This window comes from Phalacrocorax carbo, chromosome 2 (assembly GCF_963921805.1).
Source record: "Phalacrocorax carbo chromosome 2, bPhaCar2.1, whole genome shotgun sequence".
NCBI classification, from domain to species: Eukaryota; Metazoa; Chordata; class Aves; order Suliformes; family Phalacrocoracidae; genus Phalacrocorax; species Phalacrocorax carbo.
The window spans coordinates 150,970,381-150,998,020 of NC_087514.1; the positions used below are offsets into that span (position 1 = coordinate 150,970,381).

General features: G+C 47.6%; 1 protein-coding gene across 4 annotated transcripts in view; it reads left to right on the forward strand.

Annotated features, from left to right (window-relative positions):
* The window catches only part of JCAD (junctional cadherin 5 associated), a 68,048-nt gene that overhangs the window by 22,939 nt on the left and 17,469 nt on the right, over positions 1-27,640 (forward strand). The window contains exons 1-3 of one of the 4 annotated variants that reach the window (XM_064444893.1): positions 11,716-11,791; positions 19,599-19,790; positions 24,872-25,230. In XM_064444893.1, the coding sequence (XP_064300963.1) occupies positions 24,932-25,230 (299 nt within the window). In that variant the 5' untranslated portion in view covers positions 11,716-11,791; positions 19,599-19,790; positions 24,872-24,931. Of the gene's footprint in view, positions 1-11,697; positions 11,792-19,598; positions 19,791-24,871; positions 25,231-27,640 lie in introns of those variants that run through there. The other 3 variants (XM_064444892.1, XM_064444895.1, XM_064444896.1) reach the window with 3 other exon arrangements.

Consider the following 27,640-nt stretch of genomic DNA (forward strand, 5'->3'; position numbering starts at 1 on the left):
TGAAGGATAAAGACATTCCCAAAAGCTCACTTGCCAGCTCTGCTGCTCTGCCAGCACCAGTAATTTGAGAAGGAATGATGGTCCCTTTGAAATACAGATCGCAGCATGGCTGGAGTATGGGGCCCAGCCAGATACACATACAGGGACAGACCTACAGACAATTCATTTTCCATCTCACAGTAGCCTGCATCTTCCCTCTTCTGCTGCTCTGCAGTTTTCCTGCTGAGGACATATGTAGGCAGAGAAGACACCAGATCTCATCTTTGAAATAATTTCAGAAACATACCTCCACATCAGGCTCTCCTGCTGATTGTAGGAAGAGGAGCCAGCGGCAGCAGGCTGGAGCAGGAAGGAGCTCAGAGCTCATGTTTTGCTTATGTCTCAGTAGTAGCTTTATGAAGAATGAGAGCATTTTTGCAGAACTGAAGGGTGCTGATGGCTTCTGGTTTAGCATGATAAACCTTGCTTGTCTTCCCAAATTTACTGGCTACCAGACCAGCTCATCTGTTAGATTGGTATAGTGGCTCCCTGACATCATCAGGAGTGAATGTGTTACATCGATTAAGCCTTTTACAGTCCAGCATGGATTTAGGTAAATTGCAGTAACTGAATGGCTTAATGAGAAAAACAGCCTGCCTGTGTAGAGCCCTACCTGAGACATATATGTGAAAAGTGCAAGTGACTGTTACATGGACCCCTAACTGCTTTATCAGATGAGAGGAGAAACCTGGCAAAGCTTAACGATCTCATGGCAAGACATGTGAACATGGTTGAAAGAGGCCTGTCAGATCACTGAACCAGACACTCAGGCTGCGGAAAGGGGTGCTGCCATCTCAACTAAGGCGTTCCCAGCACTCATGTCTTAGCTCACTGTCTACCCACAGAGCTTCCTGGGAAGTAATCGGCTTTTTCAGGAGCAGGGTGGATAAGCTGTAGTAAAAGAGCAGCTATGCTCTCTCTCGCTCTCTGTAAATCACAGGAGTTTGATAACCAGATTTCTAAAACTATTTTGAGCTCTATCTTGAGGAAAGAGGCACAAGAACAGACATACTCTGCAATGTAGTAGAAGAGTTGGTTAATGGAGGAATTTTATACCGTGGTGGGAATGACTTTAAGCTGTTCTTGTACAGCTTTATTGACGGGTGGCAGTATGAGTGGCTTTGAGCCTGGCATCCCATGACCCATCCAGCTTCCACACATACAGCAGCTGCTGGACTGCAGAGTCCACCTGGGTCCACCATTCCCTATCAGGCCATGAGTAGCAAGGGCAATGTAAGAGGGAATATCTGTTTTCCGTGATGGGTGTGTACATCACTTCTATCCTAGACCCCTCTTAGGGAGGAGCAGAAGGGGAGTGCTGCTTGGGAGAAAATGTATCCAAGCCAGGGTAGTGGCAGCCTCTTCCCTTGCCACCCTTGTGCCAGGCTCATCATGACTCTCCAGCTGCAAAGAGCCAGCATGAACCCCCCCACCCCACGGTGGATATACTGATGGGGAAGAGCAGCACCAGCCATGGTTTGAGCAAAAGCAGCTCCAGATGCTGAATTCAGAGCTCAGGGCACAGCCACAGAGCATCTGAGCCACCCCAAACATGGCCACATCCTCTGCAGGGCTGGATGGCAAAGAGGCACAAGGCAGGCTCCGGTAACCAAGCCCAGCTAAGATGGCAGCACTTAGAGTCACCCCCATTGCAGAAGTCCAAGTTTTTTAAGAGGTTCTGAGAAAGGGGTATACAAAAGGGGGAGCCTAAGTCCTTAGGCAGCTGTGAATTGCTGTCTTGGATTTAGGCACCTAAGTGCTTTTTTGGACATCATCCCAAACACTTCATTGAGTGAGTGTTGCATTAACAACAGTGAATAAACAGCAACAGAAATGCTCCAAGCTGCTCTTTTAATGCATCCTAGGATGTGAACAAATGATCACTGCAGAAACAGCTGTACTGGGTTATGTTGTCATTGCCCCAAGCTGTTTCCTTCATCACTTCTACAAGGAAATGCCCCTCAGCAGGGTTTTCCTCACTGGCTTCACTGCAAAACCGTCATCGTAGTGCAGTCCAGAAAACTAGCCAGGCTAGTACTACTGACAGTGTTGGAATGGATTTGCAGCTCCCAGCATCCATGCCTTTGTCCCTGTTAGGGAGGAAGATGGCTCCTGGCAGGCAGAGGACACCATCTTAGAGTAGTGTTATTTCTGTAGTGGTTGTTTTCTTCTTTCCCTAAATATGGAGTGGCCACTTGTAAGGACCTGAACTATGCTCTAAGCTTTGCAACTCACTCTTCAACTTCCCTCCTGAGATGTGTTTGTGGTACTGCTCATGGCCACTAAGTTCATGTTCAATAGAAGAAAAACAGAGGCTCTTCTAGAAATGATGGGAATTAAATGTAAGGCTGCATGTGCTGTTTTCACTTTGGGCAAGCATACTCTGACTTTGGAGGATACACAGTCGCAGGTGCACACTGCCTGCAGGGCACAACAAAAGGCAGAGCTAAAGAAAGAAGACTCGTTTCTATTTTAACTTTCTCCTTGGAGTGGATGCAGCTTGGCTTCTCTGATGTTGTCTGCTTGACTATAAGTTGCACGTGCAGGGGAGGGTTTCATCTCCTTTCAAACAGCAGTTCATTCAGAGGCTGGCTGGCTGCTTTTCTCCAAGAGCATTCCAGACAAGGCACTCCAAAACAGCCTGAATGAAGAGTCTCCTTCTAGGTTCAGGTCTTTGTAAAGTGAAGGGAAGTCCTGGGAGGTCCCCCCTGCTCTGGGCAGGGGGATGTGGGACCCTCCAGAGTAGGGCCTTGCCTGTGGGGATGATGGGGTTTGGGCATGGTGGTAACACAATTAAAGAGTGTGAGTGATATAAATATCCTGCAGCACCCCTGGTCTTCGAACTGCCTGCCTCCTAATAGGAGCCTGCATGGTGCTTCTGTATTACAGCACTTCAATATGCCCAAATATCGGGTGAAGCCTGAGCCAGTGAAAGAAAGAATGTGATAAATTAAGGCTTCCACAGTGGCTATTTCTAACCCAAATATGGTGTAAGTATAGGTATAATTTTCACTGGGGAGTCTGAAAACCCTCTAGTGAATCAGGGGTCTGCACAAATTGTACAGAAGGTGGTCTCATAAAGATATAACATAGTAAAATGCACATGAATGCCTTCCGATTAATCTGAATGAGGCTTTGCCTAATAAAAGTCTTCTATTATTTTGGCTCTTGGTTCCATTTTCCCTCTGGTCCTGGGTAGAAGGAGGGAAGTGGAACAATTCAGCTTGACAAGAAAAGCATTTTGGTATGAGAGCTTGGATTCCTTTACCTTCCAAGCAAGATTTCTTTGTAATATCAGTAGCACCTTCTACAAGATAATTCATAGATTTCAATGACTTTCAAACCCAAACACAATCCCTACAGACCTGCCAGCCTTTATGGTGCAGGCTGACATTCTGTTGTTGGTGCTGCAATCCTTTGCACAGTTGCTGTAACTGAGAGGCTAGAGAGCAAAACCATGTTTTCATAATGTTGCTCAGATAAGTTCTTGGCAAAAGTACTTTTCCAAAAAAAGTGTCTCCTCTCAGTCCCTCCAAAAGTAGTTCCAGTGGAGAGCAGGTAAGAAACAGGGATGACAGCAGTATCTGCAGAAGTGTATACCCTGCTGTAAAATAAAATGAGAGAAAATAGGAATTAAATTCAAGACTAAAAGATGAATTCTCAAGGCAAGTTTAGTACTGTGGGTTTAAAGACACATCCCCACTCGCTCCTATAAACCTGTCCACCAGCGGGTGTGAGGGGGAAGGAAAGCAGCTTGGCAAGCATGATTCTGTGCAGCTCTATTTTTCTTTTTTTGGATTCCCACTTGAAGCAGAGGTGGGTCTGTACCACCCCCACAGATAACAGCACAGTCCCTGTGTGATTTCATAGCTTTAAGTCAGGCATTTGGAAAAGATTTTTCTGTGAAGAATGGATTTGAGCTATAATCCTTTGACCCCCTGGCCCGTTCGAGACGGCCGTGACATGTCATTGCTCTCTGATAACGATCCTCCACGCTGCCTCTGCCTGCTCCCGTGGCGGTGAGCTGTGCCGGGGCGGGTGCACGTCCCTGGCCTCACTCCAGAGCTCTGGGATCTGTGTAATCTCCAGTGTCAAGATGTGTTTGGATATGGAAAGCTGTGACACTTTGGTATATATCAGCTAGATAACAGGAGCATCCCCCTTCCTGAGGAGACAGATGCCTGGTGCTGGGTGTTCAGCCGCCAAGGGCCTGTCCCTCTGCGGGCTTTCTGCCTGCTCTTTAACCCTGGATGTCAGACACATCTTCAAGGGGCTGGTCTTCAGAAGATAAACGTAGCTTTTCTGGTTCAAAAATTACAAACCATTCTCACATTTTTTTCTCTTTAATGGAGGAGGACTGTAATTTCAGCTTTTTGGATGAGGCTTTTTGTGGCAACACAACTGGCATGAAGGGGTCTTGCAAACTCTTGGTGAACTTTTTGAGTATTCCTGTTACAGACAAGCCTTTCTTCATGCTCTGCCCTTGCTACCATGCTCAACTTCTCTCACGAAAAAAACCCAAATGAACTACTATAAAGAGTTGATCCCTCAAAAAACAGCTCATATAGATCTACAGGAGGGAGGCAGTATTTCAGAAAGGACAGTGCTGCCCTTTGAAACATAAGATTTAAGAATTAATGTTACCACACTAAAAGCTGAAATTGGTGAGTTAAACTTAAACAGCTATTACTGAAGTCCTTATGGAACTAACAGGAACTATGCCACAGAGCATTTATAGAAAGAGCGTTTTTATTGTGTGCTGTAGTTTTGTATTGAAATGCACCATTTCAGTGATGCTCCACCCTCCCCAGGATGAACCTGCGCTCCTCGGGGAAAGGCTTGCTGTGGAGGCTCCCACACAAGACGTACCCGAAGCAATGCTGCTCAAACCACGGCAAGTGCTATGAGAAGGATGGTCTCTCAATTTTGAAGCTGCGTTTATCTCCTGCCTTCTAAAGGCAAGCAGAAGGACTATCATGCCAATAGCTGGCCCACAGCCTACTGCCACCAGCCTGACTCCCCGTCCTGCTGTGTGCCCTGTCTGGCTGCACAAAGGCCCCTCAGCGCCTCAGTGCCTCTCTAAGTGGCAGTGACCGGGGCTGGGGGAAGGGGTGACCTGCTCCGGGACTGGTTTCCCTCACTTTGCCAATAATTACAGCCTGGCCAAAGCTTTGAAGAATGCAACCCCTCCAGACTCTATTTATTGATACTTACTGCTATAACTATAGGTTCTTTTCCCATCAGTATGCATTTTCGTTTGTTCCTTATAAACCTCAGGGCTTCAGTTGTATCTTGTAGCAGTGATTTTCACAGTGTAACTATATCAGTGGAAATAAATAAGAATCCTTCTATCAGTACTGTATTTGCCATCTTCCAGCTAATTGTTTATACATATATGTTCAGGAAAGGGAGGAGACACTCCCCAACTGCCTCTCCTGTTTCTACATTACCTCACATGTCTTTATCACCCTGCCCCTAGTGCATATCCTCCCCCAGGTGCCCCATTATTTCAGACTATATTGTCCAAGATGAAGAGATGCTCAGCACACACTATGTAAGTTAAATTATCTATACTGCTAAGAATGTTTGCGGCTGTTTTAAAGATAAAGTTGCTTTTCTTTTCCCAAAGTGGATTTGCAATTAGTTTCATGAAAAAGCAACAAGTTTTTAGCTAATGCCTGTGGGCAATCTGAGTTTGCTCTCATCCTTTGCTGTAACTCAACAGGTCAGCATCTGCTCTTGCCACAGTAAATCTGGAGTCGCAGTTGGACGGTGCTGAGATGTAGCTTGAAATTCAGTGAGAGGACAGGGTGAATCCTATTGTTTGAATAGACCTACACTGGATATTGATCACGACCTGATGGGCTGCTGAGTGTTGGCTGGTAGCTGCTGACCACTCACTAGTAATGGTGAAGTGGGCATTTTCCCTGGAGATCATCAATATCTTGTGGTAACACATGAGATCTGACCAGGGTCTGCTTTTCTTTAACCTTAGTTGGAATGTGTTTTCCATCAGCACTAGTACACACAGTGGTGTTAACGGGATCCACAACTCTTGCCAACCCCTTCTTTTTGACTAAAGAAATCAAGCTGAAACCTTGTCTGTGCTTGAAAAAAGAGAGCTTCCTGGCTGCACCCCTTTCAGCCATGGCCTCACTTCCCAGAGTCTGCAGGGCTTCACTCCTTAACAAGTGAAGCTCACATCACTAGCAGAAATGACTATGCATATCTTCGTGGAGAGTGATGGAGCTGGGATAACATCAGTATTGTATTGTTCATGTACCCTCGTATGTAGTGCATAAAATTTCTATTACTTTTGTCAGCGAATGCAAGGATTAGCCTCCTCCAGAGTAGTAAGCATCCAAATTTTAAACTAGGAAAAATAGGACAGATCCAGCACCAATATGCTTTGCTACTACATAACTATTCCCCTTTCATCTTCCCCTACCTTTAGGGACAACCCTTTCCATCCCCAGTCCCAATACCTTGCTGGGTAGCCGGCTGGAGCTCCTGAGCTTTCTCAAGAGCTTTTCAGCTGAACGACTGTACAAATATTTTGGTCAGGAAACTCTCCTGAAAAATGAGGCCTAACTGTTCTGTTCCTCAGCTGGGCAATGGGGGTAATTACTATGATAACTTCCCACCTCTCCTGGGTGTTATGATGAGAAACTCATTAATATTTGCTGAGTACCCTGAGCCAAGTCCTTGAATGAAAAGCTGTAAGGATTATTTTAACAATACTTAACACTTCAAAAAGTGCAAAGCAAACTTCAAAAGTTTTGGGAGCACTACCTAATTTTACCAAATGTAAAACAGCTAAATTCTGAAGGGTAATTTGTGTGTCACACCTCAGCCTTTTTGTCAGTCTTCACAATGCTCAGGTGTCTTCACACACACACAGTATGTGTGTACGCTTTCTCCATGTTAACTTTCATTTTGTAGCTTTTTCCCCCATTTTTTCCTCCCTCCAGCACACCTTGGTGTGTCATACTGTAGGACTCTGAGGTACAGCTAACAGAGGTGATAGCTAAGCCCCTACATTAAAGAAGAATAGGCTCCATTAATGCACTGAACTATTACTCCTCCCCAGCAGCCTGTGGCACAAGACCTTGCATAGACACTGACTGCTGTGCATTAAATCGTCTTTGAAGAATGGTCACCACCCAGCATTGTGAACTGTTTCCATCTATTCAATACAGACCCACACCCATCCCATCTGCTTCTTTGGGATGCTTAGGAAGTGATAAAGTAGTTCAAGAACTGCATCCCCCAATACCAGGTCAAAATACAGCTAAAGAAGCACCCAAGAACTGGAAAATTTAAACATCCACTCTCCATGGCAGTGCTTAGTGTTTCCCTTGATGTAGCTATAAAAAATCTGAAGCTCTTCTATTTCAATTTAAAAAGAGGTGCCAATTCTATAAACAGGTGATTACTGGTGGGATGGGTAACGTGACATGTTTCCTTGCAAAAGGGAAATAGCCATTTTGTTTATGACTAGCATCTGTTCTAAGAAAGTTTAATATATCATGGCTGTAACATGCCGCATAGGATGCACAAGAGGAAAAAATAAGTATGGGTTTCATAGCACATCTGTGGCTAGTTAGTTATGGTAAACTTCAGGTATGCGGTGATTTCAGCGTATGTTCCTAAAAACATCCCCTGCAACTGGATCTAAGACAAAAAATGTTACAGTCTTTCAGGGGATAATTAATGCACCTTGACACTTCAAACCACACCAAATTATGAATAAATCTGCTTGATTTCAATGTAAAAACCACTAACGCAGGATTACCTCCAGAAATGAGGCTCCAAGCCTGCAACAAACTCGATAGGAATGGCAGAAAAGCTCTGGCCGTGAGCAGCAATGTTGATGATGGGACATTAAACATAAACAGAGGACTCCCGATCAGGGAGGTTTTGAGGCCAGGGAGAATTATAAAGGCATAAAGCAGCAATAACTTGCATCGAGCAGAGCAGGACTTCCCATTCACTCATCACACAGCAATGGCATGCAGCAGTGCTGTTGCTGAAGAGCTGGCGGGTGCGCAGCGTGCCTGTGTGTTTTTCTTTTTCCCTTCCCTGTGCATTAATTCATCTGTATTTCCCCCATCTGGCCTGTCTCTCTCGTATTTGCGTGTTTCTGTTTTCCACGATTTCTGTCCATAACAGCCACTCGCTCAGACTTGTAGGCGCTGCTCTTCGTCTCCCGAGGAGACGAGCCCTGGCGCTCCCTGCTCACCCAGGCATGCGGACCTGCTCTACTGTGTCCCACGGGACACTGATCTGAACCTCACCGCCTGACACAGGGGATGGTTTACCGCCTGCTGGGTTTGCGCAGCAGCCCACTCTCCTGTCCAGACACCCGCCTTTGCTGCATACAGCCACTGTCAGCTTTTGATTCATGGTTTCTCTGCCCTTCTTCTTGCCCCCTGCAAGACATGCAAAGGAGAGGGGCAATAACAGCTTCCTCCTCTGTTGTCCCATTGTGTCACCCTGCCCCATCACGCTGATTTTCACCCATCTCAGGAGTCTTCCATGGCAGGGCAGAGGCTTTAGTGCCCGTTTCTCTTCCACAAACCCCATTCGTACACTTCTCTTTCAGCCATATTTAGGTCTTCCAGCCTTTTCGAGGCTGAAGCTCTAAACTGAAGAATGTCTGGCTATGGTCCCCTTCTCCAGAAAGAGCCAGGAGAGGGAGGTCTCCCCAGGTGACTGCAGGACCGTGGGCTTTTCGGGTGAGCAATGCTCCATCAGTTGTGCACATTTGCTCTAACCATCAAAAAGCAGAATTGCTTTCCTACTTCCTCTGCTTTTCTTCATTTTTGCTGTTCTCCTGGCAGTCATGGTCTGTACTGCAGTAGCCACCTGAGACCACAACCCCATTGTTCCGGGCACTGAGCTAAGGCAAAACCAGAAGCAGCATCTGTCCAAAGAGTTTGCTCTCTAACAGGCAGAGGGCAAGATGCAGCAGGAGCAAAGGGAGCCCCTGAAAGCTGCACTGCTGCTGAGGGGCAAGTACTCAGACTTCCCAAACCATGGACTAATGGCTTCATGTGTTACACCAGCCCTCTGGGCAATCCCGCTTGGACATGACTTGGGGCTTCCAGCCCTCATTGGTCGTTAATTACGAATCCACCCCAAGAGATCTCTCAGATTGTCTCAAAAATCATGCAATTTGTTTTCTGGTGTCTGACCATGGAGGCTCAGCTCAGGCTTTCAGGCTTTTCTCTGTAACAGGAGAGCTAGCAGCAGAGGCAGCCATTTTCTTTTTTGAGGAGGAAAGCTCTGTGTCTCAACTTGAGGCCCTTTGGACTTCACTCAAGGGAAATTGTCAGTGACTGCAGGACTCCAAACAAATCTGTAGAATTGCCTCCTTCCAAGGGCTGCACCTCCCTTTGCAGCCCACAAAGTGTTCTCAGAAGAGACTCAGAAGAGAGTAACAAAAACTACCCCCAGGGGCAGAGAGGTAGTTCTGAGGTGTGCTGTCCTCTGTGCTTTTATCGTGCTTTCTGCAGCCTGTGACCTGAAGACAAAAAGATGTCCCTTCCCTTCACCTTGACATTGTTCAGTAAATGATCCAGATTTCCTTTGCTGGAGTGGCAGCTCCAGCCTGGGCCACCCCTCACTTTCCCATCCCCTAAAGCCAGTGCAGCAGCAGCTTTCCCAACAGAGAGCTGAGAGCTCCAGCGGCGAGGACCTGCTCTGTGTGGTGCATCATAAGTACCCAACAGGGAGCAAAAGCTTTCTGACTCAGGAAGGAGGGGTGTAACTAAGACCGTCTCCTACAACCAAGGAGAGCAAACAGCTCTGAGCTGCAGCCATGCACATGACAAAATCATCCTGGAAATTTTTTCATACAAGAGAGTAAGGACAGGTATTTAAAAACCCTACAACTCCCAATTTGCCTGTCAGAGTCAAGATATTTAAGTAATAAACCATAACTTGTGCCGGCACAGCTTCCTTGATGGAAACCTGTGTTACCGTCACACCCACAAGAAGCTGCTCTGTGGCAAAACCTAAACTTTCTACTGATTGACTGTGTTGGCTACAAGGCTTTACCATGGGAAAATACGGGGGTTTCCCAACAAGAAAAACCATTGACAACTCCACAGGTACCCTGCAGAGATGGGGTGCAAGATGCCTGTGCGGGGTCCTGCTGGAGGTCCCCCTGCCACTGGTGGCATTGCCCTTGGTGGATGCTTCATGTGTCAGCAGCTGCAGGCTCAGAGCCTCACTGCTGGAAGACAAAAGGAGATGTCCGTAGAAAAGCAGGTCAATGACAATTACTCCCAGTGCCCTACAAAACCAGGGCACCAGGAAACCTGTATGTGGTTCTGGGCTCTCCTGCAGGCTTCTGCCATGACCTTGGACTCATCGTATAACTTCATTGCCCTTGTTTTCCCGCTATTGACTAGAGCACGTATTGAATAGGACTCAATTTATGAACATGTGTAAAGCACTTCCATAGCCTAGGGTAAAAGTCACTTAAGACATGGTAAACAGTTGATGAGCCCAAGCAATTGCTGACGTGAATGATTCACAAACGTACTTTTTTGAGAGTATCATTAAACCCAAACAGATTTGCAAATTATTCACCTGTTTCTAGAGACTGAATAAATGACAGGGAGAGGAGAGGTGGAGAAGCAGGCAACCAGAAGTGCTTCAGAAATGCTTGTGGATGTATCAATGAAAACCATGGCGAGGATGAGCCCTTCGGGTGCATGGCTGGGTGCTGGTAGGCATAGCAAGCCTTGAAAGGGTCTCCTCCGGTCCCTCTCCATCCTTGACGGACCCCAGTCTTCCCTTCTGCAGATTTTCCTCATGCCAAGGAAGTTGATATCTTTCTTCTCAGCTAAGCTGTGCATTGAGCTCAGTTGTGGAGGGAGGGGACAAGAGGTGCCTGTTAAACTTTTCAGAGAAAACAACCTGCCCCGTGTAAGAGTGTGTTCCCGGCAGGGCTGCTGGTGCCGGGTCAGGCTCCTGGGACAGGTCCTCCTGGGTTATCTTTCTGGAAGGATGCACTGCTGTTGGACACGTCCCAGACCTGGCTTTGCAGCTAAGTGTCCATGGAGCAGGCCTGTGACGGGCGGGCTTTGGAGCTTGAAGCTAACCAGACCTTCCAGGGCTCAGCTTTTTTAGCTTGCCAGTGCCTCACACGCGTTTCACCACCGCTGCAGGACATCAGCTCCCCAGTGCACAAGGAAACATGTTTATGGGGATGGATTGAAGGAGAATCGGATCCTGGGCTGGGAAGGCAGTGCGTAGTGCCTGCAAGGGCCGGAGCTTGCAGCTTGCTAAGGGCAAAGGAATGTTTCTCCAGGCCGCAAGGATGGCTCCGCGGGTGGGGGCCTGGTGCCCTGCTACCCCAGGGACTGCCCAAGCCCCGCGGCTTGTGCTGGGGACCCTGCGGGGCCATGCAGCATCGTGCCCCGGGCACCCGGGCTGTGCCAGTGCCGCTCTGTGCGGGGACGGGGGGCGCGGCGGGGGACAAACAACAGAAAAAGGCAAAAAATGAAAAGTGGGGGGGGGGGGGGGTCGGGAGGGAAAAAGAAGGGAAAATCCCGCAACGCCCCCTCGGCGGAGGCACCCGCGGCGCCCGGCGGGGGCGGGGCGGGGGCGGGGCCGTGGGGGGGGCGGGGCCGCCCGCCCCGCCCCACCCCCGCGGCGGGCTCGGCGCCTCCCGGCAGCCGCTGAGCGCGGCGGCCCCAGCCGCCACCCGCGGGTGGGTCCTGCGGCGGCCGGCGGAGCGGTGAGTCCCGGCGGGGCGGGGGGCAGCTGGAGGAGCGCGGGGGGGGCGGGGGGCGTACCGGCGCGCGCTCGGAGGTGTCCCGGGGCGGCGGCGGCGATGCGCGGCTCCGGGGGGCGCATCCCTCGGGTTCCCACCCCTGCCCCGCCGCTTTGCACCTGCTCGTTCCTCTCCCCCCGCCGCCGCCCCGTCTCTCTCGGGGCTCCCTGCCGACGTGCCGAGCGCCCCGGGCCGGCCCGGAGCAGGGGACCCGGGGAAGGTGGTCGGCGCCGCTCGCCGGAGCCACTCGCCTTTATCAGCGCCCGTCGCGGCGGCCCCGGCGCCCGTCGCGGGGCAGCGGCTGCCGCTCGGTGCCGGCCCCCGCCGACGGCGCCCAGGACGTGGCACCGGGGTCTGAAACATCCACGGCCGCCCCTCTCCGTGCTTGTTCGTACCCCGCTACCTACACAGCAGCCCAATAGATCTTTTGGGTTATTTCCTTTCTGGTGGCTGTTTCAAACGGCGTACTGTTGCAAAGAGGATGAAAAAAAGCTGTTATGTCAGGAGGAGATCTGTGCTGTTATGTCATGTCATAATTGCCCCAGAATTACAAATTATGGCCTTAGTCTGCCACTGGATCTGTGCCAAAGGACTCTTGCATCTATTAAGCATTGGGCTTTGGTTTTTTTTTTTCTTTTCTTTTTTTTGTCAAGAGTTCAGAATAATGGGTTTTTTGTGGCATGGACCCTACATGGTAAGCTACTCCAGCCCAAGTCCTTAAGTGAAAATACTATGTAACTGTTCTGAGTAGTCAGTCTGATCCACATGGTCAAGACATTAAATCTTGGCTAGTGACAATGTGAATTGTGTCCTGCCGAAAAGTATTCAGCTACTCTTCTTTGCATGAGCTGGAGTATTTTCTCTTTGTTACTTTAAAAGTTCTGATTCTGCCCAGAAACGCTGTTGCTGTTTGCGGGTAACAGACACATGGAAAATAGCAACCTTCCAGCTTCAGACTAAAGAATATCAGATGAATGACTGAGAAGGGCTCTGCAGTTCAGAGATGCAGCCACTGTGAGAGCCTCAATTTGTACTAGCATTTAGTTTCTAATCACAGAGGCTAGGTCTGCCCTACCCTACTACGCTCTTGCAGGGTCTACCATTCACCATGGTACCACTTGGACGAAAAAAGTGTGGTCCTGCCAGCTGTTCCCTTTGCCAAGGATGCTGAGGGCAGCAGAGTCCGGAGGAGGTCAAGGCAGGTTGCTGCCGCAGGGTGGAGAAGCTAGGCAGGGCTGTCCCCCTCAAGGCAGGGCACTCTCCTAAGCATTGCACAGTGACATGTCATAATACCAACTAAAATACCAACTCAGGCTGTTGGCGTGAAGGCTGGGCCCACATCTGCATCCTCTCTTCCTATGGTGGTGTTCAGGATTTCTTCGTGCTGCAACATGTATTCATGGGCTCTTGGAAAGGACGTATATTTCAGAGTCTGCCACGCTGTGTGTATCAAGTGGCAAGTTACAGTAGTATATTGTTCTTTAGATGCATAATTTCACTGGCCTCTTATGACCTAAAAAGCACACAGAAAATAAACAAGGGCATATTGTTCAGTGGGAAGGATGCAGAAAACTCTTCTGCCTTAGCCGTTAGTTAGGGAAAGATTACTTTTAAGTGTTTCTCCTGCTTGTCAGAGAAATGACATGGCACATGTGAGCTTGTTTTTTGCCAAGCAGTCTTTATTTGGAAGGTGAGGCATTTCTGAACTTCTCGGTCACCTTGGAACTAGTTACGAGTGCATAGCAAAGTCCTGCCCAAATCTTCTCTTCTAATTAATTTGGCTGGAGGCCATCCTAATTAACCTTGAGGGAGTTCAGGGGTGGGGGAGCTTGGTATGAAACAATTGTTCTCTTGTAATTTGCTGTTCACAATGTGTTGACCAAGCCATGAGCTGCATCTCTAAAATCCTCTGGGTCTCCTACTGAAGCCATTACACCAGTTTATTTGTTTTTTAACAGATGTTGTTTTCCACCTCTTGAGTGGAAAGGGTTATCTCACTTTCTGCAACCTTGTTATTGTGCTTTGTTTAAAGAGCCAGTGGACTCGGGCTTGCTGGGGAAGCTTACTCACCAGTTCCAGCTATGAAGGAAGGGGTTGGTTAGCCTTTCAGCAGTCTTGATGCAATTGTTAAGGTCTCTATGTGAACTGATGGCATCTTTTCACATCTACCTAGAGATAACCCTCAGTTCTTCTGGTATTGGCAGTGCCTGCAGAGAACAACCGTCAGCAGCAGCCTCTTCACTGCCCAAATGTATTACAGTTAGGATATTAATAGAGTTTGTCAGCCCTAACTTGGACCATCTGAAATGGTGGGGCAAGGGAAGGGCTTTTGAAAGCTGAGCTAGTGGAAAAAAGGAAAAAATGTTAAAGGCAGAGTTCTGCTTGTTGAAAGTGCTGAGGGCGCCCTGCAAGTCACCCAGTGTGTGACGAAGGGGGAAAAATTAACAGCCACTTCTGAAATTTTAGGATGGTCTCTCTTCCCCCATCATGATGATGGCTGCTCGCCCTGTTGGTCGAGGTGGCTCATGTGTGCTCAGGAGCTGGGCCACCTTTCACCAGCCTGGGCTTACCTTGCTGGTCGGCAGCCCTGCCCAGCACGTGCAGTGCCTCGGCAGCATAACAGCGCTTGCGTGTAGGCTTCTCGAGTGTCTGTCTTTCATATTTTTTTCTACACTAATGCATACAAATGCTACTTTGGCATTTATTTTCTGATAGTGCAAGAGGTCAGGGGGAAATCCTGCTGAGACTACAAGGCAGGACACACAGATGCAAGAAAGAAAGATCAAAGGCATCTATAATACAGGAAGAAGCAGAGGGTCAATCCAGAAGAGAGGGCATTCGATTATACTTACAAGGGTAATATAAAAGGGATAACGACACAGGAAAGGATGGTAATGTCTGAAAATGAGTAAACAAACAGATGCATAAGCCTATGCTGAGAATTTATTTACTCCAGCAGACACAATCTTTATCTCTTTGAAAGAGGAGAAGACCACACCAACTGCGGCGTGCCTCTGCTCCCAGCCACGTTTGTGAGCGGGAGAAAGTGTTTGTTTACGGATCTCTCCTCCATGAGTCCTGGCCTGATGGGCTGTCCTGTCCTGCTGTGATTAGTAGGATGCTAATGTGTGTAATCCTTTTGATCAGAGAGTCCAGGCTCTATAAGTCATGTCACTGTCATCTCAAAGAAGTTCAATGATGTGATGGATCCCTTATTAAAAAATTGTACTTTGAAAGTTTTAATATAGTTGTTATTGAGATCCTTTTTTTTTGCTTTGCACAGATGGAGAGCTTTTCTGTTAAAAAACATGCAAACAATAATAAAGATCCATGTAGTCCTAGTGTGGGAGCAGCTTATCGGCACTTTGCCATACGTATTTAAGGTGAGATGATTAACCCTTAACATCTTGATTTTAAGATGTGAGCAACCAATTTGATTCCATGTGCTTTGTTCTACCAGAGTGTATTGCTCTGTACAGAATTGTCGTAAACAGCATGCAAACATTTGTCTGACTCCTAAAAATTACCCTTTTCTGCAGTTCCTTTTTGGGAGGGATAGAGTTGGCTAGTTACACTTTGTTTAATAAATGTACTATTTTGTTCTCCTGTTGTGACAAACAAAAGCTGTCATTTGAGGAAATACACCATATGTTGCCAATTGGTCGAAGGACTGGTTATATCTGGAGCACAGAGTAGCAGTGAGTGATCTTTAACAATTGCTCCTTCTCTGAAAAAAGTCTGGACCACTTTCAGTGGAGTAATGTGCTGCTCTGTCATCGGTGGAAGTGAGCTGTTGACATTTTGAAAACCAGCTAATTCAAGCAGTGGTATCTGTGCATGCTTGGACGTTTCCTCTCTCGCTTTATGTGTTTACTTCTATTTGGATGCTTATGAGCCTCAGCGAATCAGTGCTGAGTCGGGCCTGGATTGGTCCATGGCAAATTTAAAAATCAACCTTATTTCAGATACAAGCTCCCATCCATGCACTGTCAGACACCTATTTCATCATTGTGTGAACCCAGTACTCAATGACACACATTACTTAAAAAAAATATAAATAATCTAGCTCTCTACCATTTTTTTCTTGGCAAATCTGAGAAAGCAAACTCCGAAATATGACCTGAAATTTCCTAACGAATGGGGCTGGCGACCCCTGGAGAGCAGACGTCACTCATTAAGGTCTCCCCCAGGAGGTGCTCTGCACTCTCTCTCGTGCCACAGCAGGTTTGCTGATACGTCTGTACTGGTCAGATACAAGACAGGAATAACTACCTTCTGAGAATTAACTAAACTCTTGAAGACTCGCTCCTCTTCTCCTCCTCGCTTCCTAATTTTATTGGAGACGTGTCATATCATTAATTTATTCTTTGGCACAGTTCGGTGATTTCAGTGACGACTTTTTGCTCAAAGAATGCAAAGATCTTGTGAGCTGTAATTTTCACTGTCTGTGAATCTCTGTGTTGGAGAAAAAATGTGAACCCTCCTGCCCACAGGTAATGAAGGTTGAACACAAAAATTCATGGATTTCTTTTTAATTTCTGTGAAATGCATGGAAGAGACATGCAGGCCTAGGAAGATGTGCCAACACAGAGTTGGCTTATCTTTCAGCAATGACTTTGGCACATCTTCTTCCCATGTAGTCAGCAGAGATGATTGTACATGCAACACTAGTGGCTTTGAAGCCCTCGGTGTTGGCTGCAATGGGAACATGTTTGAAGCTGCATCTGATGTGTGTCCCTGACCTGATACAAGTCCTCTGGTCAGGACTCTGTTCTTGCACCTCCACCCAGGTCATCTACCGCCTCTTCTCTGTGTGAGATCCTTCAATGTGAGCAAGTCTCTTGTGCCTCAGTTTCCATACCCCTCCCACCCTTAGAGGAGAAGCAAAAGTTTCTCTTCCTACTAAGAGGTGCTTGCCACGTTGCCAGGCCTGCCTGCCCTTGGCACCCCCTCACTCTTCCCTGCAGAGCAGAGGATGTCAGGACAGGGGGGCACAAGGTAGGTCATTGGTGGCATTTTGTGATAAAGCGTTCATTTTACTTCGGACAGTGGTATTGGGGGAGAGCCACGTTGTAATTCAGGCAAGGTGGATATTTATAAGTCTGGGAATCTTGTACAGAAGGGGTTTGATTTTGTTGGAGAGAAGATCAGACTGGTAAACAAAGTCTTGTGTACACTGTATTACCCTGCAGAGTTGTGCTTCCAACCCCACTTCTTTGTACATCCCCAGAGGACTTCAACTCCCAAAACCCAATGCACTGATCCTCCTCAGCTGTATGTGGCTCATCATGGAGGCATACAAAGCCAGGGAGCCAGCCCCATAGGAGAGAATGAGGGCTAACAAACTATAACTGAGGAATCAAAGTGAGAAATACTCGATATTTGAAGTCTGGAAACTCCAGGTGTGGGGCATGCCAACAAAACAATACCTTTTTGGGGTGGGGGGGGAGGGAGAGGAGGAATGTAAAAATATTTCACTTCCATCTCAAATCTCTTGGTTCTGAGGCAGGATCTGCTTCATCTGCACTGTTCCCAATAGATCTTCATTTAGCCTATTCTTGAAAACCTCCGTTGATGGAGATTCACAGCTTCCCAGCGTAACCAGTGGTTAACTATCATCACAGCTAGACATTTCCCCCTAATATCTAACCTAAATCTCCCCTGCTGCATGCTAAGCCAGTCCCTTCAGTTTTCCATATCCACAGGGAGCAGGATGAGATTATCGCTGCCTTTTAGCAGCCTGACATATTTGAAACTTGTTATCATCTCTCATTCTCTCACCCTCATTCCTCCTCCCTTTTATTTCAACTAAACAAGCCTACTTCTTGTACCCTCATCTCAAGGGGTCACACTTCCTAAACTTTGAATTCTCGTGAGCAAGTGGCAGGGAGCAGCATCACGCTTGAGGTAGGGCCCGAAGCTGGATATAGGGCTGAGAGGAATGAAGAGCTTGATGTGTGATGCTCCTCTTAGGCAAATATGCTTGGAGGTATACGTGTATACCAAGCCCTGTGGTTCTCTTGATGCGTTCTGTCTTTGCGTCTCCAGCCCCCAAGACTTTTGCCATACCGCTCCATTTTGCACTTTTGCTTTACATCTTTCTTCTTCAACATGGTGCTTTACACCTGCCTGTATTGAATCTGTCATTCATTTCAGACTGGGTCTCTAATTTATTAAGATTTTATTCTAATTGTAATCCCTGAAAATGCTCACAGCACTCCCTACAGATTTGTAATTGTAATCTTTATTCTAATTTACAAGTCTTTAATGGAAATACCAAATAGAGCAAGACCCCAGGCGGAGCCCTTATGTGTCTTTTCAGGTTGACATTGAATTTGCTAACTGTTCCTTGAGTACAGATTCAAAAATTTGTATACCCACTGAGAGTAAATTGTACCTAAATTGTATTCACCTGGTTTGCATATAAGACTATCAGATGCATCCATCAAAAGCTTTCCTCATTCCAATGTGCGACTTCTACTGTTTTTTCCTCCCTAGTCACTATGCTCCCAACTCTGTCAAAGAAGAATATTAAATTGATTAGACTTAATTTGTTCGTGACAAGTCTGTGTTTTCTGTTTTCTCATGACTTTATCATGCGGGAGTGGATACAGCTGCAATGCGGGGCAGAAAGCAGGGAGCTGGAAACACCGCTGCTCCTCCTGGATCACATACTTGCTCCCTCCCCCTCCACGATAAATTGACACCTGTTATAAGCATTTATCAGTGGGTTGAATAATAGTTTGTCTGAGTCAATATCAAAGCCAGGCTGTCTGGTCTGTGATACCTCAGATCTGTCTCCTTCCCCCTTTTGTTTGAAGCTAGATAATATGTTTGCCCTTCGCCTATCCGATGAGAATTTCTAGTAGGTAGTTACTCATGGCTTGGAGGCTGCCCTGGCTAGTTCCCTACTCCTTCTTTACTCCTAGCCTATGCTTAATTAAGCCCTGCTGAGTTGAATACATCCAACTTTTACATTAATCTCTTTCTCCCATGTTCTAGACTATCTTTGCATTAAATATCTAATATTTGATCATAGTGAACAGTATTGTTGAAGGCTTTTCAAGTACATTAATTTTATTTTTCCTGATGGAGTGTGTGTCTGCAAGCCAGTGAATGTGGTGGTGTTTGTTTCCGCAGTGGAGGGCAGGGGCACAGCACACCAAGCTGGCTGCACGCACAGCAGCCTGCCATTTACAGTCCCATCTGACTTCATTGTCCCCAAAGTGATATGATCGAGGTAAAAGCCTCATTTAATATGTTTATTTTCAATAAGATGTCTCATATGCACACATGTAAAAGCAGGGTGAGAAAACAGGAGCTATTACAATGGCCAAAGACACATTCTTCTGGGATGTAGCTCAGGGTTATAGACTGAGTGAGTAGTACCATCTAGTATTAAAACTTCTGCTACAAGAACCTGTTTTCCATTGCTGTAGTCTGTCAGGCTTTTATCACTTGATCTGTGACTTTCAGGTTGTGTCTCTCTCTCAGGCTAAATTTATTTTAATATTGTCAGCTAAACCAATTCAACCATTTCCAAGGAAAACTAGGGGGGAGGAGGGAGGAGAGAAGGAATGTTGTTTTGCCCACATTAAAAAGGGGAAAGAAAAGAAATCCTCCAGCTCTTTGATTGAGAGCTGCTGTGCCATCATGTTCAGGAACAGGATCTATGGTGACAAGGCTCAGAGACATCCACGCATGTTCTCGCCAGACTCGTCTCTGTTTCTAGACACTCTGTTTTCTGAAGATTTTTCCTCCCATCCACCAGCACCTCACAGCCTCTGGTGCTGAGCAGCCCACTCGTGACGAAGCCCTGCTCAGGGACAGCACTCGTGCCCTCAACCACTCCAACAGAAGTTTGAGGAGAGCATGTCTGCGTAGCCCCGGTGCGCTGCCCCTGCCCAGGGCTGCTGTGGTGGAGCTGGATTGTCCCCGTAATGACGGCTCCTGCTTTTTCCAGGTACAGGTGAGACAGGGTCTTGGACCTGGGAGCAGAGAGCAGGCACAAAGGTGCTTCTGCTGGAAACATAGACGGAACAGAGGCTGGTTATCAGGAGGGGACGGAGGAAAATTGGGGTGAGGGATGCAAATAGAAGACTGGTGGGGAGAAGCTGTAAGGGCTGCAGGAGGGCAGGGTGGGCTGGTTAGCATAGTGGTGGGCTGCGTGGGAAGGGTGGCCGGACTGGTGGGAGCAGGGGAGGGATGCTGGGGGGGTGGTGGGAAGGACAAGTGGCTGTGACTGGCCAGAAGGTTGGGAAGTGGGAAATGAAGGCACTGGTGTGCATGGTGGTGAGGAGCTGACAGGGGTGGGAGGGAGACGGGGGCTGCCCGGGCAAAAGTGTTGGTGCTCGATTAGATGGGCAGAGGGACAGAGAAGGGCAATGTAGACAAATTACTGCAACCGCTTTTTTGGCTAATCCCATGTCTTCATTGTGCGGACACCTGACTTGCTACACTTGGCTTGGCATGCAGAGGCACTAGGGTTCTTGCGGCAGTTGCTTTGAACATACCTAGTTCAGTTTTAAGGCTGAGTGCTTTGAAAAATCAGGTTGTAGACACTTCAGACTGGGTGCCCAGTATGGAGAGGGTTGTTATCACTTTAGTCTATCTGCATAAATACTTCTCTCTGGCACAGGTCTGATATGAAATGGGAATTCTGTCACCCAGACGTGAGTGAAGATAAGCTAGTTTAACGTGTGACCCACCTGGATAATATGCTTTGTAATTCAGATGTCTGTTAGTAACTCTGTCTTCAGAACAGTGTTTGGATAGCCGCTGTAGATAAAGCCTAGGAAGACTAGCATCACCTAGCCTGTGTATCAAATGAGGCAGGAGTCCTGCAGACTTCAGTAGCCTGAAGTAATGTAATTACAGACTGCGGCAACTCATGTGTCCATGCAGGGTGCCTTGATTTTGGCAGTTCATGATGTTTGTATGCTTCATCTTGCAATATGAATCATGTTCCATTGTTAGGTTTGTGGTTTATTTTTCCTGTGAAATTGTACAGAATCACTTACAAAAATATTATAAATAGTTCTGCAGAGGTGGGCAGGGCAAATCATGCACAAGAAAGAGTTTCAGGGGTCATACCCAAACAGTTAAAGGGTTGCCACCTTCTACTTTATTTCAAGTAGCAGAGGGTGGGAGAGATGTAACAGAGGGCATCCAGGGCTAAATCCTCTGTCGCTTCTGGTCTCCCACCCAATATGTGGGTGCTGTGCCGGGATGCTCTCTGGAGCCAGGGCTAACCAAAGGTGCATGCCAAAGGGCAGCTCTAAATGCCATGCAGAGAGGATTCAGCAGCACACAAGCCATTTCAGAGCACAGAGGTGGGAGCTGCTTCTGCCACTCTTGCAAGTGTTGGCATTTATCATCTCTTGTTCTGGTTGTTGTACAGGTGCTGGTGATACCCCCCAAAATAATAAAGCTTGGGAACCCCTGCCACTGAAAAACCTGTAGATAAAAGCAGACCATCAACAGAAACCAGAGCGTTTCCCCCACTGAGAATGGGCTCCAGAAGCAGCTCAGAGGAAACTCTATCACCAGATTTCTTCAGGGTGTCTTTCACAAGTGCTTTGGGTTTTTCTCAAGGCCAGTGATGAGATCCCCACCCTGGGACAGACCACCCTGAGCCAACATGCTCTGATGACGTTTCCGTCTGGTGGTCCCATTGTGTCCCGCTCGCCAAGGCTGCAGGTCCCCATTGTCTCCACGTACGCAGGGGCTGATGCCGATTTCCGCCTGTCAGCCTGCGCTTGTTTCTTTGCATCTGAGAGTGCTGCTGAGAAGTTTCCAGAGAAAAGCTTGGCCTCTGTTTCCAGTGTAATGCAGAGTTGTACCGGCTGACGGGGACAAGTCGGAAACGCTGGCAAGATAGCAGGCATCCTCAGGAAGCAAACCCTATCAGAAAGCACTGATGTCATTGGCAAACAATACAAATGAGCGCTGGAAAAACAAACTGTTTTCCAGCGTTGTTGATCTTCCCTCAAATTAGAAGCTTTGCACAGCCTTTACACTTTGGCCCAGTCTGAGAGATTATTTACAAGACAGCGCTGCAGCAATGGTTTTGTTGCTCCTGCCAATCCAAATCCTTTGATTTTATTTCTTAGATTTATTTATCTAAAGGAGGGTGGGAAGAGCATCTCAGTGCTGCAGCCAGGTTTGGAAAGCTGGCCAGCATCCCTGCGGATGTTGGGTGCTGACATGGTTGATGTCCTGCAGGCTTTGCTTGGGCAGGGCCTCTGGCTCCCTTGCCCCTGTCCAGGTCCGATGTGGGGGAACAGTACCTCCCTGCGACTTCTGCACAGCCCTTTGAGGCATGTGTCCTGAAGTATCCCAGCTACCAGCCTCCTGCCACCACTGTTACTGGCTCCTGGGAGCTTGTGTCATGGGCACAGAGCATTTCTCCATGTGGTGGGTCTGGAGAGAGCTCGTCGGGGGTTTGGTGCTGAGGGTGCCAGGGCAGGCAGCAGGATGCAGGCTTCTCTGCCTTGATGGTTCCCATTGCAGAGCTGTGAAGGCAGAGTGGTAGTATCCCACTCCTAGCTGGGCCTTCCCACCGCCCGTAGCACTGCAGGGCTTTCCTTTCCACAGGTGATAAGTTTGCAGAGCAAGAGGAGAGGATCACACCAGTTCCTCATGGTGCATTTTCACACCATTGCTCCTTACCACTGGTGCCAAAAGCAGGATCAGAGTAAACCCCACGGGCCGGAGGTTTCTTGCCCACTCGTCTTTGTCTCTCTGATGGCACCGTGGCTGCAGCGGGTGGCAGAGAGAGGGTTAAGCTGTGCTCCAAGCCAGCCTGACAATAATAGCAGGAAAAACACATTTCTTCCTTGCACCTGCAAGCACTCCGATGGGCTTTCTGCTGTTTATGGTAGTCACATTGGATCCTTCTCTTGTTAGAGGCTGAACAGCTCTAGCAGCCAGCTGTTCCCCTTGCTCTGCTCGTACCTGGCTCCTTGCACAGTCCAGGGTGGTGGGTGGATGGAAAATCAGCCTTTTAGGTCAGCATTCAAAAATAATCCATGAAGCCTTCCCTTCCTTTCAAGAGGGAAGGGTCCCACTCCTCCCTGCTTTCTGCTTGCTTGTACTGCTGGCTCGCTTACTCAGAGCACTTAGTGAGAATCTGAGTCCTGTTCTAGCAAAAGATACTCCTAAAATATCTTTGGTACAGAGCTTTATTTTTCTGTTTTTAAAGGGTGTGTAGTGTTACATGTGTGAAAAGGGAAGAGATTCATTAAGCTCTAGAGACAAACTGGTTTAAGTGCTCAGCAGGCTCTCAGGCTGAAAAGCCACTTTTGCAGTGTTCCAGATTACCAGTTAAATTGTGGCTCTGCACAAAAATCGTGCATGTTTTTCCACACTGCAGGCTGTCCTTGGGCGAGCGCCGTGGCCACTGCAGGCAATGCACAGCAGAGGCGGCTGGAGGGTCCCTGCATGCCCAGGAGTCGCACACCAGGCTGGCCCGGAGCAGCCGGCTGGACTGGCTCTGCAGACTGCAGAGCATCCAGGAGACAGGGCGGGAGCAGAAAATGGATGGGGCGCTGGATAGGCAAAAAGTGGCCATAATATATGGAGTGCTGCACCACAGAAACTGGTTTATATTCTAAGCCAACTCATCAACTCCTGCATATACATAGCCTGAGAGATTTAGTACTAATAAATGTGCAGCAGCCATCTCGGTAGTTGCTCCATCTAAAGTAAATTATTGTAAATGGCAGTGAACGAAGTTCTCCCTTTCTTCTTACCCAAGGAGAGCATTAGAGCCTGGTGTAGAAAATACACCTGCTTTTCATGATCTTTGTGGAGATTATCTGCTTTTGATCAACTGCCAATGCTGGGCTCCTGTCCCTCAGGTAAACCTGCTACTACTAAGGACGCACACTACTCACCAGGCATGTCAAATGAACTCTTCATGCAGGGAAAATCATCTCGACTGTTTTATGATTTACATAACAAATCAATTTCTGTGTGCTTTATGCACCTTTTTTTTTTTTTTCTTACTTTCTTCTGGTAACACGGTTCAAGTTAGGAGCAATGTACCAGAATGGGACCATTGTTGTGCAGAACCTATGGAATAGATCACTGCCTTCGACTCATTTTAAAACTCTGGAAGAATGGGTATTCTGTAATTGGCATAACAAGCTGCGAGAGTGGTATAGACAATAGGGATTTTTTTCCAGCCAACTAATTCAGTTTGCTGAATCTTTGCTGTAGTCAGTGCAGAACTGAGGGCTGTCACTGGGAAGAAAAATCTTGACTATCCCATGTTTTGGAAATCATTGAGACACAGTAGACATGGGCATCTCAGGTTGTTTCCAGTCACTTTACACAGTGGAAGTGTGCTGTAAAAATAGACCATACTTGGAGTCTTAGGTTTTTTATTATTCCAGTTGAGGATTACTGATTTCCAGCAGGCCAACACAGGCCAAAAAGAAAGTAATCTGTAAAAAGGACTGTTCAGCTGGGGTATTGCATGATATTACCTGGGTTTCTCATGTGGTTGCATAATTAATTTTTGTTCTTATGCATATTTTGTCCTTGTTCATGTGAACATTTTTTCTTAATTGGAATACGCAAAGCTGTAGGGAGAGGCATATTGCCCTGTAATCCGCCCCCTCCTCCTGCAGCAGCTTAAAAGGTAACACAGAGCACACCTCTCCATGACTGGGGAAAAATTGTTTTTTAAGGAAATGCCTGACTCAAATTGTGGGCTTACCTCTGGTGCAAAGATTTTTTTGAGATCACTTAGTGAAATCCGAAAGCTGCAATCACTAGTGAATTCTTCAGTGAAAGGGACTGAGTCAGCAGCAGCACGGCATCTGCTGCTTGGCTGAGTGCATGGAGGTGTATTGTCTAGGGAAGGTCAGCACATGATTCATCAGCATCTGTGTGCACTTTGCTTCATCTATTTTATTATAAGGGTGGAAGACTGAGGCCACGGGATGAGACTTTTAGCTTCAGCAGCCTACCAGCTGATCAAAGATATCTTTCCTTGTTTAAAGTGGCCTTCTGTTTATTTTTCATTTTGTTTTGCAGTGATGGGTCCTGCTGGAAAGAGGTTTCTGATGGCACAGCTGTGAGTGAAACCAGCACAATATGTTCAGTGTTGAGGACCTCCTGATTTCTCATGGATACAAATTGTCAAAAAATCCCCCTGTTTCATATGAGAACAGATATGATGGATACCGGCATGAAATCGTGGGGAACAGATCTGCTCAGAGAACGCTGAACGGGTTTGAGACAGAATTGAGAGCTGGGGCATACAGCAAGAAACCTCTCGTGAAAACCAACTCGAGCAGCACTGAAAGCAGCCATGGGAGCCAAGGGAGGCAAGCGGGTCCTGGTTACCACCATGACGTTCAGGGTTTGTCCACTTTTCATACTTCAAAAGGGGGGTAAGTTTCAGCATCATGCCATGGCTTTGCTTTCTCTTCCTTTTGGTCCTGTCAGATAACTAAGCATGATCCTAACCCTTGATGGCATCTTCCTGTGATCCTTTCCTGCTCCCATACCAGTGACCGTTTCCATGCACTGCAAGTCCACACGAAGCAGTGGCACATCCAGTCACCTTCTGCTAGAGTGAGGCCTTTGAAAATATTGGGGTGATCGGAAGTGGCTGAGTGTGGGAAAGTTGCATTTACTAGTAAGGTCTGTATCAGAAAGGCATTTCTGATGGGCTTAGAAAAGCTCAGTCCAAGTATACAGTAAAAAAAAGGGGCAAAACCTCTTCCTTTTCTTCATTTTAAAAGACTGAACCCAGCTGCTTCTGCCACATATACACCCTGGGGTTTGCTGTAGATTCAGCCACGTGCAGCTCTTGGTGGGTGTTCCTACATGCACTGAGGACTTTCTTGGTTTTTTAAGGCCGCTCTTGTGGACTAAACATGAGAAGGTGCCTTTTCATTTATTTTTAAAACAGCTTAAAGCCAGTGGAAGCTTTTGTCGTCACTCCATAAAACGTGCTTGTACAACTGTGGCTTGCTTAACACAGAGTACGTGCGCACTGGGGCTGGGGCAGGCTGGGCAGGAAGAGCTGTGTGTACACACCGCGGCTCAGCCATTGTTCTGTGGCTATTTGAGTGCTGCAGATGAACAAAGGAAAGGGGCTAGAGCAGGACTGGAAGCCAGCCCAAGTGTGACGGTGGTTTATGAGGAAAAGCCCCTTCCTCCTGCCGATTGGGCTTGAAACTGAAAGCAGGGAAAAAACACTGTCACCTTGGGAGCTTGTCCTCTTACGAAGACCTTCGGTAACACATGGCAAAGGCACGTGTCCCCTGATTACTGGGCTTGTGTGCTCTTTTCCTTCACATCTCTTCCCCTTGTAAGCCTGTTTGCCTGGAGCAGAAATGGCTCGTGGCTGCCTGCTAGGATAATGGGCAGGAAGAGGTGTAAAGCAGACCTTGGACAGCAGGTCCCAACCGCAGTGAAGCTTCCCAGGTGGAACTATCCCTTCTGGAGAAGGAAGGAGAGGACACATGTTTAAAGGTAATAAGAAGGATCCTTCACGGTATGTTTTGGGTGACGTTAACTGGATGACAATAAAGTGAGAAAAGATACTGAAAAAGAATGAAAGGGAAAAAGGTTTTGAAGCAGGGGAAGCGAGGGTGCAGGGGTGTCAAGGGAGGTGACGCTTGGCCTTGGAGCAGAGTTTACTACTGGTGTGAAGAAGATATGGCCGTGCGAGGCTGCAAGCAACCACAGCGCTGCTGCTCCCATGCCCTGTAAGGCAGAGCCTGCATGGGTGCCTGGTGGTGTGGGAGGGCTGCTGCCTCCCTGCCTTCCGCCTCTCCAGGTGCATCTGCAGGGGCTTGCTTGTCTGTCTCAGACGTGGGAGAAGTACCTGTAACTGCTGGTGTAGGCTAGATACGAAGTAATGCTCTCTGACAGTTTAAATGTCTCTTTCTAACATCTTAAAATACAAGGGGTAAAACCTATCAGTCTACAGCATAGTTAAATATTATATCCTGGTTTTAAAAAGCAGCTTTTCCCCATAAAATAGGGAATGCAGCCCTGGAAATGCCTTTGTCACACTTTCACAAAAATAGAAATCTTTTCTTACTATTATAGTTACAGCAAATTCTGATTCCCAGTGAGCCTGTTGGGAACTCTTACAAAGCACTAGCAACTATGAACACGGGGAAACCTTTGTCTCAGCCATCCCTTTCTTGCCATCCCTGGGTGTGCAGAGTAACTCCGGTGCAGAGTGCGACACTGCCACTGTCCTGCTGGTACAGGAAGGGAGGAGTAAGCTCTCTGGGCCTGATCCAGGAAGGCTGTCTGCAGCTTCAGTGCTGCAGCACCTGTGTTTCCAAAAGAAGAGCACAGTTGCTGAGCTCCAGGGTGACAGTCCCCCTCCAGACCCACTCCCCTGCTCTGGGGAAGCATCTGAGGCATGGGGCTGCCATGCAAGTGTGAGCTGTTTTAAAACTGAAGAGAAGATTTTTGTGATGGCCCATTTTGGGGTGTTTTGGCCTGTTACGGGTGGGCCATACTGAACTCCACCAGGGATTGTGATCTCACTGTCTGGTTTATGGACCATCACAGGAAAAAGGTTCCTGGTTCTCAGGCTGGGACAGAACTGCACACTGAAGAGATTTGGGAACGATTTGGGCCTGAAGAGAGGACAACCACCCAGCAAGGTCCAGCACAAAGACTCTGCTCTTTGGGCATCACAGGCTTCCTGCAACCATCTCCTGATGCTGCCTTCCCAGTGCAGCACAGTGGCAAAAGGCGGTGTGTGTCCCAACTACTTTCACAGACCTTGACCAGCTCCATGGCAATTTGGAGCATGACTCAGGCTCCTCA